Source organism: Vigna umbellata, chromosome 11 (assembly GCF_029865625.1).
Source record: "Vigna umbellata cultivar VRB3 chromosome 11, Vumbellata_1.0, whole genome shotgun sequence".
NCBI lineage: Eukaryota > Viridiplantae > Streptophyta > Magnoliopsida > Fabales > Fabaceae > Vigna > Vigna umbellata.
Window position 1 is genome coordinate 19,726,452 of NC_142175.1, and position 15,300 is coordinate 19,741,751.

Here is a 15,300-nt window from a genome sequence, read left to right on the forward strand (position 1 = left end):
CAACAGTGTCGAGCACCCTTATACAGATCATCCATCTGTGTCGACCGACAGTGTCGAGCAACCTTCTTAATACAGGTCGTCCATTTGGGTCGACCGACAGTGTCGAGCACCCGTGTTAACACAGGTCGTTCATCTATCGTGTAGTCGGTATTACTTTATTTTGGAACGGGGTAAATTCTTCAGTCTCGTTCCTCACGGTTGTCCTCGTTATAAAGAGGGCTGAAAGTTCAATATTTACGTACTCGGACTGAAAGACAAAAATGAAAATAAAAGTGAAAGATTTTGAATGATGAACATTATATGAGATGATTAAACGTTTATGAATGTTGTACGAGCGTTCCAGGGAGGAACGACTCACATATGTTGAATGTGGAATTTGGTAAAGTATGACTGTGGGCATGCTAATGCTGGCTTGGTCCATCCTGATATTCCGTGACACTCGTCTTCACGTAGAAGAGAGTAGTTCATGTGTGGGAATGGCAGGAGGTCCTTAGTCCATAAGTTAACATGGGCGACGTAAGAAACGGACTAACCTCGAGTGGCAGCTGTCGAGTATAATACAGTTACTACATCACTCGGGTGCAAGGACGCCTGTAGCTACACAGATTCATACAGTCCGGACGGTCCGTCTAGAAATAGTTGTTGGATATTTATTTATTTATGTTGAATCATTCTGGTATGTTTGACTTGATTGAATTGATACTTTAAGGTATGAATTAAATTACATAAGCTTACCCTGTGTTCTCTTCTTTGTGTTGTCGATTGTCTTTGTACGTCCGTCTTGTCCTTGCGATGATCATCCATGTGGATGGGAGCAGATGGAAGTGAGCTGCTGGATGAGGCGCTGGCAGAAGAAATTTTGGAAGACGTCGATCCGGTTGAAGTAGGGGTTAAGGTCGAGCCCTAGAGTGCTCGACATGTGGTAGCCTTTAGTGTTTTTGTTTAGTCTCAGATTTTGGAATACCGCGGGCTACATTACGTTTTGTACTTTCAGTCGTTCAACGATTTGAATCTCGTATCTTTTTGTAAAGACTGCACTGTTTTAATGATTAATGTAATTAATTCTGATTATGGTTATCACTATATTTTGGGATGTTACATTAGTGGTATCAGAGCAGTTTTGTTCCTTAAAGGAACACTGTAGGTTATGAGCATACTATACTTTTGCTGTGTGCTCAACGTCCGTTTGATGAATGATTCAAACTCCTTAAATTTGCTAATAATGGTTTTCTCTGCTTCTCAGAGAACTAATGGCACCAATACCTCCTTCTCAACCAACCGAGAGTGATGCATCTGATCACATTAGGCTATTGAAATCAGTAATAGGAGTACTTCAACAACAGAACGCTGCATTAATGCAGCAGATTACGATCGTTTTACAAAGTTTGGAAGTCGCACGTGCAAATTCTGAAGCGACCCAAAGACAGCTGGTGGAGATCCTAGAAATCACTAAGAATATGTCAGGAGCATCCATTTCCTCTGGGAATAAAGAAACCGAGTGGAACTTGGAGAGTTTCCTCCAACATCCTCTATCTGGGTTCAATGAGAAGTATCCCCCTGATGAGGTGGAGAGAGCTAACGTATTAGAGAAGAACGTGACAGAAGTGGAGCAACACGTGAAGCAGCAACAGCAGGTAATGAGAGGACCCAAATCTTCAAGGAATATTACTAATTCAAGGAGGACAAGGAGGACGCCTTACGCTCGTACTGGATTACCATCTTCTCCTAATGGGTCTCAAGCACAATCGTTCGTTGCTGCCACTCGGTCTGAACATCAAAGAACCATAAAGTGTTTTAAGTGTGGAGGACCACACTTCCGATCATCGTGTCCTCAACTAGTGGAAGCAAAATATTGTTTTCAATGTGGGGGAAGCGGACATGTCAGGAACGAGTGCAAAATGGGAGAACGAGCAGTGTTGAGGCCACCAAATGCTGGAAGAGATCAACCAGGAAGAGGTGGCCGAACACAAGTGGGATGAGTCTATGTTTTAACAGACGCCGAATCAACGAGCTCAGGTACGGACATCACTTGCATTTTTCTTGCGGTATGAACTGCCCTACTGTACACTGTTTTATTTATTGTGATAAGGAAGCGGTTCGGTCTGATAATGTAAATGCCAACAATTGGATTAGTTTAATATCCGACCGTGAGATAGATACTTATTATTATATTAGTGAGAGTGCAATTTTCTAGCATGGACTAACTTAGGAGAATACTTCACAAGAAGGGTGTGTCGACGTTCGGTTTCTTTTAAGATTAGACCGTTCGGTAGCAAGAAAGTAACTTTTGCAGAATGGATGGAACCCAAGAACCAGTTGAATGAATTGAACGTTTCGTTATGTAGTACGCATGTTTTACTAGCGTACAAGAATGATAAATCAGAATGGAACATTTGAGAGCATTGCTAGGAATGTTAAGGATAAGAATAATTGTGTGTGGAATTGTTCAAAGCGTGAATTACTGGATGAGCAAAGTACAAATACTAGGGCGTGTGTAAACAGTGATAAACCGAGAGTTGGGTTAGTTGAGAAGTTTCAGGCACTTAACATTATAAGTGATGATACGAACGTTATTAGGGGCTTAGGTTGGGAGTAGGAAGTGAAGCGTTCGGCAGAACAGATCGAAAGTGAGTAATGAGCAGATTTTGAGTTACGAATGGACGGTGTGTTGAAAATTCAACTAAAAGATTTTGTCCTTTATAGTGATTTGGGAGAAGGATTTTTGTAAGGTCATCGCGATCAATTTAGTAGCTGGGTTTATAAGCAGAAGTAACTAGGTTTATGTGTTATAGTGTAACATGTCAAAAGGTAAAGGTAGAACTTTCGAGATCGCACGACGACAGGATAGGGTTACCTAGAACTTAAGCCAATTACCTTTATCGATCGATCATAAGGTCGAGGTACTATTAGAGTTACTGAGGGTATACTGACTAAGAATTTTTGCTTTATGAGCATCGGTTTGAGAACTTAACGATAATGATGGGTTTAACTCCGCAGTAGGTAAGTAAATTGATTTCTTAGAATACAAACTGGTAGCAATTCTGGTAGAAATTTTCAATTCATCTCTAGGTTCCGTGCAAACCATTGAAGAGTAAGTTGGGCATCCGGTTGAAGACTTACTCAGTTATCATTCTGAAGGAATGGCTCGACGAGTAGATCGATTCTGACGTTCGCATATTTGTACGAACGTCTGCTTTGAATCAATTACGGGTCAGATGAAGTTTCGTTTTCTCCAAATGATCAAGAAAATCAGTTCTCTGCCTAAACCTGATATATTTGATACTCTCTTTCAATCACTCGGGAAATTACCTATACTCAATTCTTCAAACAGTAACTGTCAGTTAGAATGAAACTTTTAAATTTTATTCATTTCGTTTCTGGTGATTAATCGTTCGGTTTTCGTTTGACCATTGGTGGTCAAACATTTTTAGCATTCGACTATGAACGGACGTTCGGGTCCCTTGACTGCTCGGTTTCGTTCGTTCTTTAACGTTCGTCATTTATGCCCTTTACTTGAATTTGCTATATATATATATAATTACTTGTCTTAGTTTTCGATAATCAATTTATTCCGGGATATTCAGATTAATCTTTCATGTTTTCTCTCCTCTGTTGCTTCTGTTTATCCGTCTCACACTCTAATCCAATAGTAAAATATTTCAATATTAATTCTTTTCCTCTTGGAAAACTTGTGACTTTTCCTAATAATAATTTCTCTCGTTCGGTATTATGTTACCGATCGGTTAACCTTTCAAAGCCAATGTCTCTTTATTTAAAAGTCATCTACTGGTTCCTTATTTCAGGGTTCTCCTGTAATTTACTATCTTCTCGTAAACATTTAATCATTTCCCAAACATAAACGTTCGTTATAGTTGAAACCAGTCAACATTGATGAATTGTTAAAAACGTGCGTGTGGGACGAAGCCGCTTGCCCTAGGAAGATGCTGCCGAAAGTTCTTGGATTGTAGACGCATTGGGACGGTAGCTTATGAAGATATCATTGCCTTCTCAATTAACTAATCATCATTTAGTTTCTACGCATCACCACTCTTGAAGTATATTGGAGACTCGTCTAATGTGCTAGAGCTAGAAGATGTTCATATTTAGGGATACCGAATTGTATAAGATCCAACCAGTACGTATGGGAGATACCCCAACCAAGTGTTTCAAGAGAAAATCCATCAGATGGGTGAGAGTGGTCTGGAACGAGAAGAATGACGACATTACGAGAGAAGTTGAAGATTTGCAAGGAGAGACAAAGTATTCCCGTATAACAACAGTTTCCAGGCAAGCATTGGAATGGCACCATTTGAAGCTCTCTATGGTAGAAGATGTCGAACGCCACTTTGTTGGTTCATGGAAGGAGAGAACGTGTTAACTGGACCTGAACTTATCCAACAAACGACCGAGAAAGTGAAGTTAATCCAGGAGAGGTTGAAGACGTCGAGGAGCAGGCAGAAGTCCTATGCCGACAATAGAAGAAGGCCGTTAGAATTTCAAGCTGGCGACCACGTATTCCTTAGACTGAATCCAACCACGGGAGTCGGCAGAGCTATGCGACCAAAGAAATTATCCCCGAAGTTCGTCGGACCCTATCAAATACTAAGGAAAATTGGACCTGTAGCATACGAGCTTGCATTGCCGCCTCAGCTGTCGAACCTTCACCCTGTATTCCACGTTTCCCAACTTCGGAAGTACATAGCGAATCTATCTCACGTACTGGAGTTGGAAGACGTTCAACTTCGTCCAGACCGAACGTTGGAGATGCAGCCGGTGCGAATTGAAGAAAGCGATACTAGATATTACAAGAAGAAAGCTGTTCGAATGGTGAAAGTGTTATGGGACGCAAGAACTGGTGACTCAACGTGGGAAGTGGAGAGCGCCATGAAGGACTTGTACCCACACTTGTTTACGGGTAAGTTTTTAATTTTCGAGGACGAAAATTTTTGTAGTTAGGGAGAATGTAAGACCCTTGATATTTAGCAAAGATAATTTCTGACATCCTCACCATTAATGCACGCCACATCATTTCTCAGCCATTAAAACCCACTACCTAACCTGATCCCCTCCCTCTCTGTCGTACACGGAAAAGCCGCGCCCATCATTTCTCTGAAACATTAAAAACGTACCAAACACTGCAATGCACACACGCAACCTGTCGCGGGAGAAGCTTCCCATTTCAGAGTTCGGTGTGCAGGTGTCAACTTGGGAGATTTTCGTCGACCGAACGTGAGTTAACACAACTAGAATTTTTGAAAACTCTCTCTCACCTGCACCATTCATCTTCTTCCTCAGAACCCAACCTTTCGTTTTCTCCAACTTCCCTCTAGAAACCTTCACCTTCTCTTTACTGTAACTCATCACCTTCTTCTCCGATCACGTTTCAGAACCGTAGGAACGTTCCTGGCACCGTGAGCTTCAATCCGAACCGAACAGATCCTAGTTCTGTAACCGGTAAGTCACTCGACTCTGGACGTTGATCTGAACGTTTGTTCTGTAGTACATGCAAACTAAGATTCAGTTGCATGCATGGGTTATAGGTCTGAGTTGTTTCTGATTTCTGGTGTTTTAGATTAAGTGAAAGTTGTTGAGCGAAACCTGAGGGTAGAACGCTGTTAGAGGTCGAACAAAACCTTGCTTTTCGGGAGTACACTGCTATCCAGGTAAGGGAAGCTTAGTAATTTAATTTATACTTGTATGTTGTATGTAAACATGATATGAACTGAATGTATGAGATGTATGTCGATTGAGTATGCATGGTCGAACGTTGCTTTACTGAATGAATATGATATATGTTGGTTGAAATGTATGATATGAGTGATACGTATGAATACGAAATATACATGCTTAGGAACGAGAGAATGTAAGTGAAACTTGAATATCAACTTCCCTATGATAACGTATGTCCGACATTAAACGGTTCTCGACCGTTTGGTGTTCTAGTAAACTTCTTTGAATTGGAAGACTTTCATTTGGGAAGGATTTTGGTCGAGCATGAGCTATGTAGGTCTTTTACTTAGAACTTATAATCAACAGTGTCGAGCACCCTTATACAGATCATCCATCTGTGTCGACCGACAGTGTCGAGCATCCTTGAAATACAGATCATTCATCTGTGTCGATCAACAGTGTCGAACACCCTTATACAGATCATCCATCTGTGTCGACCGACAGTGTCGAGCATCCTTGAAATACAGATCATTCATCTGTGTCGATCAACAGTGTCGAGCACCCTTATACAGATCATCCATCTGTGTCGACCGACAGTGTCGAGCATCCTTGAAATACAGATCATTCATCTGTGTCGATCAACAGTGTCGAGCACCCTTATACAGATCATCCATCTGTGTAGACCGACAGTGTCGAGCATCCTTGAAATACAGATCATTCATCTGTGTCGATCAACAGTGTCGAGCACCCTTATACAGATCATCCATCTGTGTCGACCGACAGTGTCGAGCATCCTTGTAATACAGATCCTTCATCTGTATCGACCGACAGTGTTGAGCACCCTTGATAATACAGATCATTCATCTGTGTCGACCGACAGTGTCGAGCAACCTTCTTAATACAGGTCGTCCATTTGGGTCGACCGACAGTGTCGAGCACCTGTGTTAACACAGGTCGTTCATCTATCGTGTAGTCGGTATTACTTTATTTTGGAACGGGGTAAATTCTTCAGTCTCGTTCCTCACGGTTGTCCTCGTTATAAAGAGGGCTGAAAGTTCAATATTTACGTACTCGGACTGAAAGACAAAAATGAAAATAAAAGTGAAAGATTTTGAATGATGAACATTATATGAGATGATTAAACGTTTATGAATGTTGTACGAGCGTTCCAGGGAGGAATGACTCACATATGTTGAATGTGGAATTTGGTAAAGTATGACTGTGGGCATGCTAATGCTGGCTTGGTCCATCCTGATATTCCGTGACACTCGTCTTCACGTAGAAGAGAGTAGTTCATGTGTGGGAATGGCAGGAGGTCCTTAGTCCATAAGTTAACATGGGCGACGTAAGAAACGGACTAACCTCGAGTGGCAGCTGTCGAGTATAATACAGTTACTACATCACTCGGGTGCAAGGACGCCTGTAGCTACACAGATTCATACAGTCCGGACGGTCCGTCTAGAAATAGTTGTTGGATATTTATTTATTTATGTTGAATCATTCTGGTATGTTTGACTTGATTGAATTGATACTTTAAGGTATGAATTAAATTACATAAGCTTACCCTGTGTTCTCTTCTTTGTGTTGTCGATTGTCTTTGTACGTCCGTCTTGTCCTTGCGATGATCATCCATGTGGATGGGAGCAGATGGAAGTGAGCTGCTGGATGAGGCGCTGGCAGAAGAAATTTTGGAAGACGTCGATCCGGTTGAAGTAGGGGTTAAGGTCGAGCCCTAGAGTGCTCGACATGTGGTAGCCTTTAGTGTTTTTGTTTAGTCTCAGATTTTGGAATACCGCGGGCTACATTACGTTTTGTACTTTCAGTCGTTCAACGATTTGAATCTCGTATCTTTTTGTAAAGACTGCACTGTTTTAATGATTAATGTAATTAATTCTGATTATGGTTATCACTATATTTTGGGATATTACACTAATAGATGTAAAGATATTTCAAAATTCGATTTTGAAAACCAGTATTTATTTCTTCTGGATTTTGAAATTTGTGATTTATTTCTTTCAAATTTCAAAATCCTATATTTAGTTATCTCCAGTTTTGAAGTAATGTAAACACTTCTACCAAATTTTGAAATCGATGAAAACTAGTATAATATATTTAAGCATAAAAATTCATAAATGATTTATTATTAATACTATTAATATATTAAAATTTATATAATAATATTAATGATATAATTTTTCATAATTAATTATTGTAGTAATAATTTATCAATTTTTACTATTTTATTTATTATAACCGAATTTTTCACGGAAAACAAATTGTATTCTTTAAAGAACTAATTTAATTTATGATATTCCTTCCTATTTACTCATTAACAAAATTGATATACTTTCAAATTAATAATAATTTTTTGTATGGTATTGTGACACCGTAATGTTTTTAAGAATTGATACCAAGTTTATATAATAATAAATAATTAGAGTTTATACGTTTAAAAAGTTTCATGTAATTTATGGTTCAATTTTTTTTAACTTATTTTAATTTCAAATACTAAAACACTACTAAATGTATATTAGATTTAAAAATTCCATTAAGAACTTTTTTTCTATTTCTATCTCCATCCAAACTATACTAAATATTTACAAACAAATATAATTGAACAATGACGATTTATCGAAGAAAAGAATAAAACAAAATTCGATATAAAGGTGGGATGGAGATGAACAATAGGAGAGATTTTTTTTTTCCACTTATTAAATATTTAGTTTTGACATTAAATGAAATTTAGATGTACACTGATAAACTTTCTAAAATTTGGAAGAGCATGAAAAAATCCACTCATTTGAAGGGTATCACTTAGAATGAAGTTGTAAGTGTTAATAATTATTTCAAATTTAAGGGTATCTTCACTTGGGGGTGATTGGAGAAGATGATTTGGGAGAGAGTGATTGAGTGGATTTAAGAGGATTTGAGGGTATTTTTTTTTGTATTTATTTGAGTTGATTTGGAGGTAATTGAGAGTGGATTTAGAGGTAAAGTTTGTGAGAATTACTGTAAGATTTGATTGATTTGACAGTTTTTAAAAAATTGTTTAATTGGTATAAATTAAAGATTACCAAAATACCCCTAGGTATTAAATTGATATAAAATGATATTTGTTTATGTTATATTTATTTGTAAAAATGTTTATTAAGAGTAAAAAATTCAAAATAATTATTAAAAATAATTTAAGAAAGGTAATTAAATTATAATTTAGTAAAATGAATTTATTTCAAAATGTAATATTTGTTTTTAATATAATTTAGTTCCAAGTAGTATGAATTTATTTGTTATGGAATTTATTTGTTATGGAAGTGAAATTTATTAATTTTGAATCAGATGATAATAAAACGAAGTTATAATATTACATAACATATTATAAAAACGGGGAAATAATAACATAGAAATATATTTGTAATAGATAATCATTAAATTGCTTGAGTGAGGTTTGTAAGCAATCAATCACATTAGTCAAGTACAACAAAAAATTCATGTTATACACTAACGGAATAGTAAGCAACTTAATCATCAAAACGGTGAAGAATTAAGTTAACATTTTCATTAAGGTGAGCAAATTGTCGATTCATGTCGAGAGATAAGTTTACCAAGTTATCTTCAATATGATGAACCCGCACATGCATTTGTTCCATACCCTACATTCTGTGATGATCAGGCCATTTAACAATTTCTTCAACAAAACCATACATAAAAACATAGCGGGGTTTACTCATAAGAAATTAAAGAATATTAATAATAACAATAATTAAAGACAAAGCATACAGATGCACAAGTTAAGTCATAACCATAATATAATTGGAATAATATTGTTCGATAAAACCCGAACATGGAATAGTTTAATCTTAATACAACTACAAAGCATAGAGTCATAACATTCTAACATTGACCACCCGGTATCATTTTATATAACTTGTTCCACCTCTTGTGTGGTGGAAGTCCCATTAACCTCTTTGTACAAGTGGGGTTTGAAGATAAGAAACAACATTGATCAAGCAAGGTTTCATCGAAAATATTCATAGCACTCAACATTTCATAAATGTCGCTCTCTGTGTATGTGTACGTGGAGGTGCGACGGAGTATTTGATTTTTGTCTTCCATTGCTGATACTTGACGCACAGCAGCATCAGAAATTACACCAAAGTGAACATTTGTTGAGCCGAGGACATCTATGAAACCATCGAGGCTGGTTTTCAACTTATCAAATTGTGAATCTATCGTATCGACCATAGGTGCCTTCCTTTTGGAACCTCGTGAGGATGAAGTTCCTCCAGATGGAACGGATGGCACAAATTGAGTCTGCCCTGGACTGTACTCATCCACGGATGGAGGAGGTGATGGTGGAGTTGGGTCTCTATAGTCGTGATAGTTAGGCTCTTCAGGAATGTAGTCCATATTCTGATTCAAATCAACTTGTACACGAGGTCCAACCCACTGACGACGCGCTTGACGAGCAGTCCAAACACCACTCCCAGTTGCTCGATTCGCAGCCCATAAATCGACCATTAAATCGTAGTGTCTGATGCTATTAACCCTCCACTTGGTTGCAGTTGGCCTTCACTGAAACAACACACATGACACAAATAGTGGTTGAAGTTATGTGTTTCAAGAATCTACCAAATCTAAATTTTTAACAAATATCTGGATGAGATCAGTCCACACTTCGTCCTCAGCTTCAAATCTCATAGTAACGACGTTTCATGCAAATCCACTCAATCCACCAAAGAGGTCATGAACCTCACACCATCTGTCTTTCTGATGACTTGGGCCCAAGCCCAATTAGTTTAGTGTAGTATTTCTTTTACTTTTATTAAAAGCATGTGTAAAAGGTGTTAGGCATGTGCTAGATAGGAGGGACTTTTAGTCCTATATATAGACATGCCACCACCTCTTGTAAGACACTTTTGAGCATAATGAATTGTTATTCTGTTGAGAACACTCCAGAGCAATTCTACCTTGAAAGTCAAGGCTAGAGAATCCAAAGGATCTCCTCTAGTCACCTTCCATTCACGCTTCATCTTTCATTTCCTTTTACAGTTCAGATATCTCTCACCTCCACATAACTATTTTCTACACCACTCTGCACCAGCCGTGTGGATTGCTTACGCCATCACTGCCACGCGAGCTTATTCCCTCACGAGTTCCGTCAGCACAATACCACATCTTCATTTCGCGAAACCTTCATATATGTTCTCTCTCGATGGCTCTCTTCCACCACGAACCACATCGTTCCCGCAGACCTCCCCGTAAATCATTTTCCACCGATTAGTTCCCTTCTCGCCGACTAAAATCACTTCTTTACCGTTCATATCCGCTTCCGCATCAAACCCTAGGTTTTCCACCGAACAAACCTCCAATCCTAGGGTTCCTAGTTCTTCCGCTGCCTCATATGTTTCTCCTTGGCAGAACCTGAGGATTCATGGGTCAAATCGTTTCTTCAGCTGCTTCTCGGTACTTTAGCTCAAGCGAATCTCCGATTTCCTCCTTCTCGCTGATGTGCCTCGAACCGTCGTCTATCATGTGGTATTCAGAGCCTAGGTTAGGCGCGTTCGCTTGAGCTAAGTATCTCGTTTCTCTCTGATATGAGTTTTACGTTTCGTCGATTCTCAAATTTTCGGTCTCGATCTGTTCTCTATTCTTGAGATTCAATCTGTGCGTTTGCTTGTTTTCAAATTTTTTGTGTTGTTGATTATCATTCGTGCAATGTCTTGAGTATTTTACTTTGTCTTGTTCATTTTTTGGTTTCTGTACATCAATTGCTGCTTACAGTAGGTTCTGGTTGAGTCAATTTGTGTGTGCCAGATTTACTTTGAGTCTTTTCCTCATCTTAATCGGTCCAAAATTTTGTTTGAGTCATTTTATTTGAGCATCATATTCTGTTTTTGTCAAAGTCATGTTCAGTTGCTTATTTGTCATAAATTCTGGGTTGAAACCGTGTTTTGATTGAGCTGAACAATCTAATTGAATGTTCCTTATCTGCACTCCATATGAGCTATGACAAACTCACTTAGAGCTCGAGTGCATGATGGATGACATCAGATTCAGCCTTCATTATTTTTGTAGTATTAGTGTTCATTTGCAAGTGAACGAGAGTTGAACTCTGTGAGACATTTGAGCAAGTACCATGTGCATATCATATAAGTAATGACTTGCTTAAGCAATGCTTGGTTGCACTGAGAAAACTCCAGCAGAGTTCAAATTGCAGTTGGCCAATCTGCATTGTCTTGTTTGAGTCTAGTTTTTGTTTTAAAATCTGTTCTGGCATATAGATCTTGCTAGAAATCTTGCATTAACTTCCTCGTGTCGTGTTCAAGCTTCAAATTGTTGTTTTAAAGTCAGTTTCATCAATAAATTGTCAATTGACTCAACAAAACTTAAAACTGGTGGTGTGGTTGAGCTGTTTGATTGCATAATTGGCTATTGCAAGTTCAATTGTCGAATTACTATGTTCTGCATCCAATTTTAATGCAAAACAAGTTTGTTTTGATGTTTTAAACATGTTGAGATAGTTTAATTCGAGTTATATCAGCCTTTGTGCATCTTTCACCTTTTGAAACCACCATTTTAAGTCAATTTTTTTTATGAAGCAAGTATAGTGCAGTACTGACATTTTGATTTGTGCATTTATGATTCAGTTGGATTGTAGTAAGAGCTAGGGTCTGTTGAATGAAATCAAAACAAGTCAAAAAGAATATCTATACAAGTTTAGAAAGCGTTCAGACCTTGTGCAATCCAACTAAGACAAGCTCCAAATCAGAAACTGAAAACATTATCAGTTATGAACTAATTTTGTTGGGGTATTTTATCAAACGTTTTTGTAAAATTCAATACTGGAGTCACTTAACTGTCTCTGATCTAACTTGCTTGTTTTTCTTGCTTTCTTAATCCCCTCTAGAGCAATTCTTAGGTTCATTTTTGAGTGCTTCCCTTCTTGATAGCTTTGCTTCTTGTTTGTCTTTGTTGGTTATCTAGTTTTGTCTGCAATGCATGTGAAATCTATTCTGCCAACTTTTAATTGAAGCTTTTAATTGCTTATTTCATCTGGTCTAGAGTTTCCTTAGTTAGAGTCTGCCCTGCTATTTGAGTGGTTGTCCTGTTTGTCCATCACTTTGCGTTAGCTAACCATTTTCCTGAATTGAGAAATCTGATTCCAATCTGGGTTTTGGATTTGAAAGAAGGTAAGTGTGAATGGTAGCATATTAGGTGGTGGTGATCCACAGGATTCTCTGGCTTAGACTGAAAATTTCATTTGAGTGCCTTAAAATGTTTTAAAGAGAACTCTGGGTGTTGTGAGATTAGCGGCTATTGGCATTTACAAGAGTTCAGTTTCAACTAACCATTTGTTGATTGTTCATTGTGCAGGAAACGAAAATGAGATGATCAGAGTGGAGAGTTGTGACTGTTTAAGAAGTTATTGAAATCAATTTAGTTCATAAATTGTTTGATGAAGTCAGTGAGATATTAAATGCTTGAATGTGATTGCTGATTTGCTAGTGATGCTAATTGTGCTTGTGAATGTTTAAACTGTCATTGCACTCACTTTATTGTCAAACATTGCCTGCTGAATTAATTGATCTACTCACTGTTTGACAGTGAAATGTTGATTTCATGGTTTAATTGGGCATGTTGAATGCTGATGTTGATTTGGTAAGATTTCTTTGAACTTGGTAGATGCATAGGAATTGCAAATAATGTGCTGATGGTTTTATGAGCATTTCTGGAATTGCAAGAACACTGTTTTAAAACTGCCAATTTCTGATTTGCCTCACATTACTCTGTCCATTGATTTGATTAGCATGGTCCACTGATTTCTGAATTAGTTAGGACATTGTTCTTGACTAGTGTGGTCTAATTGTTTCTACCCAGTGTAATTCACTGAGTTGCTGCAAAGGCTGCTCTTGTCATAATCAGTTGTGCATCAATCTTTTTTTAATTGCCAATGTATCATCCAGTTTTAAGAAGTGATTAAAGCACCTAAATTCCAGTTCTGACTTGGTGACTGAATTAATTAGGTGGTTAGTTTCTGCATTGAATTACATCCAATCTAAATCTAGTTCACTGTCCATTTGCACTTGCTGGATTTTGTTGCTGGATTTTGTTTAGATTTATGTGTGCAGAGTTGATGTTTGAGAGTTTAGTTTGAGCAGAAGTTTACTAAGAAAACAACAACCTAAGCACTTCATGTGGAAGCTTTGAACTAAAGGGAGTTTTCTTTTACCTTAAATGGCTTCTGTTTTGATTGAACTGTTCTTGTCATGATTTGTAATTACTTGTAATGTGTGAATTGTTGATGTTGGTCTGAATATCTGTGCAGGTTTTCTCTGTGCAACAAATTGTAATGGACAGTCAATAGGAACCTTTCTCTGCATCAAGTGTACAAACCCAAGAAAGGGAAGGCTCATTTAAGTGTAACTTCCCTCTTCCAATATGTTCGTTAACAGCTCTCTGATCCAACTTTGTACATTTGTGATTGTAGAGTTGAACCCAAGAGCTAGGAGACTCCAACGTTGTCCAGAAGCAACCAAAAAGTGGAGCACTAGATTCTTCATGCGGATTTGAATCAGGACCAGGATTGAAGCATAGCTGTTATTTGTTTTTTTTAATTGTTTCTTCATTTTGATGTGTAATAGACTCTATTGTTAGTTTTCTTAATTTCATTGTAAAAGGCCATTCAAAGTCCAAGTGTCTTGGAAGAGTCCTTGGTGCTCTTTCAACTCTTGGAAAAACTTTTCTTGTTTGTGTTTAAATTTTAGTGTCTTACGTTTAGGGTGATTTAGGTAAAAAGGATTAAACTCTAAGCCTTGTCACATTAGAGTCCGAAAAGTCTCGTCTTTTAGTGTTTAATTGTTGTGATTGTTTGTGAGTTGTGTTCTTTGATTTTAAAAGTGATTTTAGTTTAAAGGATAACTAGTAGTAACCTAAGACATTTCTGGCAAGGCAAGACTTGGTACTTAAGCAGTCTTCATGACTCACCTCTCTTACCTGGGACTTGTCTAAGTGTGAATCTTGTAAGTCTTTTACACTAGAAAAACTTTTAAAAACGAAGATGTCTTGTTATCCATATAGGTCTGCTAGGAATTTTAATTTTGATAAGCAACTTAGTTACAAAGGCATCAAAAGAGAACATGATAAAGCTAGAAGGAAGTCTTGTTCATCTTATGAATTTGATAGGATTGAAGATGATTTGTATAAACAAGCTAGTGAAAATATTCCATTTTTTGGTGATGATATTGGTGCATTAACATACCTAGCTTGGGAAAAGGAAATTAATGACATGCATTCATTCATGGTGAGAAAAAGTAAATATGAATCCTTCTATTCTAGAGATAATGAATCTTATATTCTTAGTCTTTACACTTCTAGTTTTAAAAAGCATGCAAGAGAGTGGTGGGATGATAGGCAATATCATGTTGAGATAGGTAGACAATATCCCATTCATGATTGGAATGAATTGAAAGCTTGTATGAGAAGAAAGTTTGTGCCTCGAGAAATTGAAAGAAACTTAGAACTTATGACAGAGCTTATTAGAGAAGGTGAGTCATTCATTCAAAATTTAAGTGGGTTCTCTCGTAGGGAAAGTGAGTTTCTAGAAAAACTTAAGAGGCTATGGGAAGAGAC

General features: G+C 37.6%; 1 protein-coding gene across 1 annotated transcript; it reads left to right on the top strand.

The window, feature by feature from the left end:
- Positions 1-4,299: 4,299 nt before the first annotated feature.
- Positions 4,300-7,406, top strand: LOC148191110 (uncharacterized). Its single transcript, XM_088101298.1, has 2 exons — positions 4,300-4,915; positions 7,318-7,406. Exons 1-2 carry the CDS (start codon positions 4,300-4,302, stop codon positions 7,404-7,406), a joined length of 705 nt encoding a protein of 234 aa, XP_087957424.1.
- Positions 7,407-15,300: the final 7,894 nt, after the last annotated feature.

Coding starts and splice junctions, on each gene's coding strand:
- LOC148191110 (XM_088101298.1), top strand. CDS start 4,300: ATGGCACCATTTGAAGCTCTCTATGGTAGAAGATGTCGAACGCCACTT. Junction 4,916..7,317: donor GTACCCACACTTGTTTACGG/GTAAGTTTTTAA, acceptor GGATGGGAGCAG/ATGGAAGTGAGCTGCTGGAT.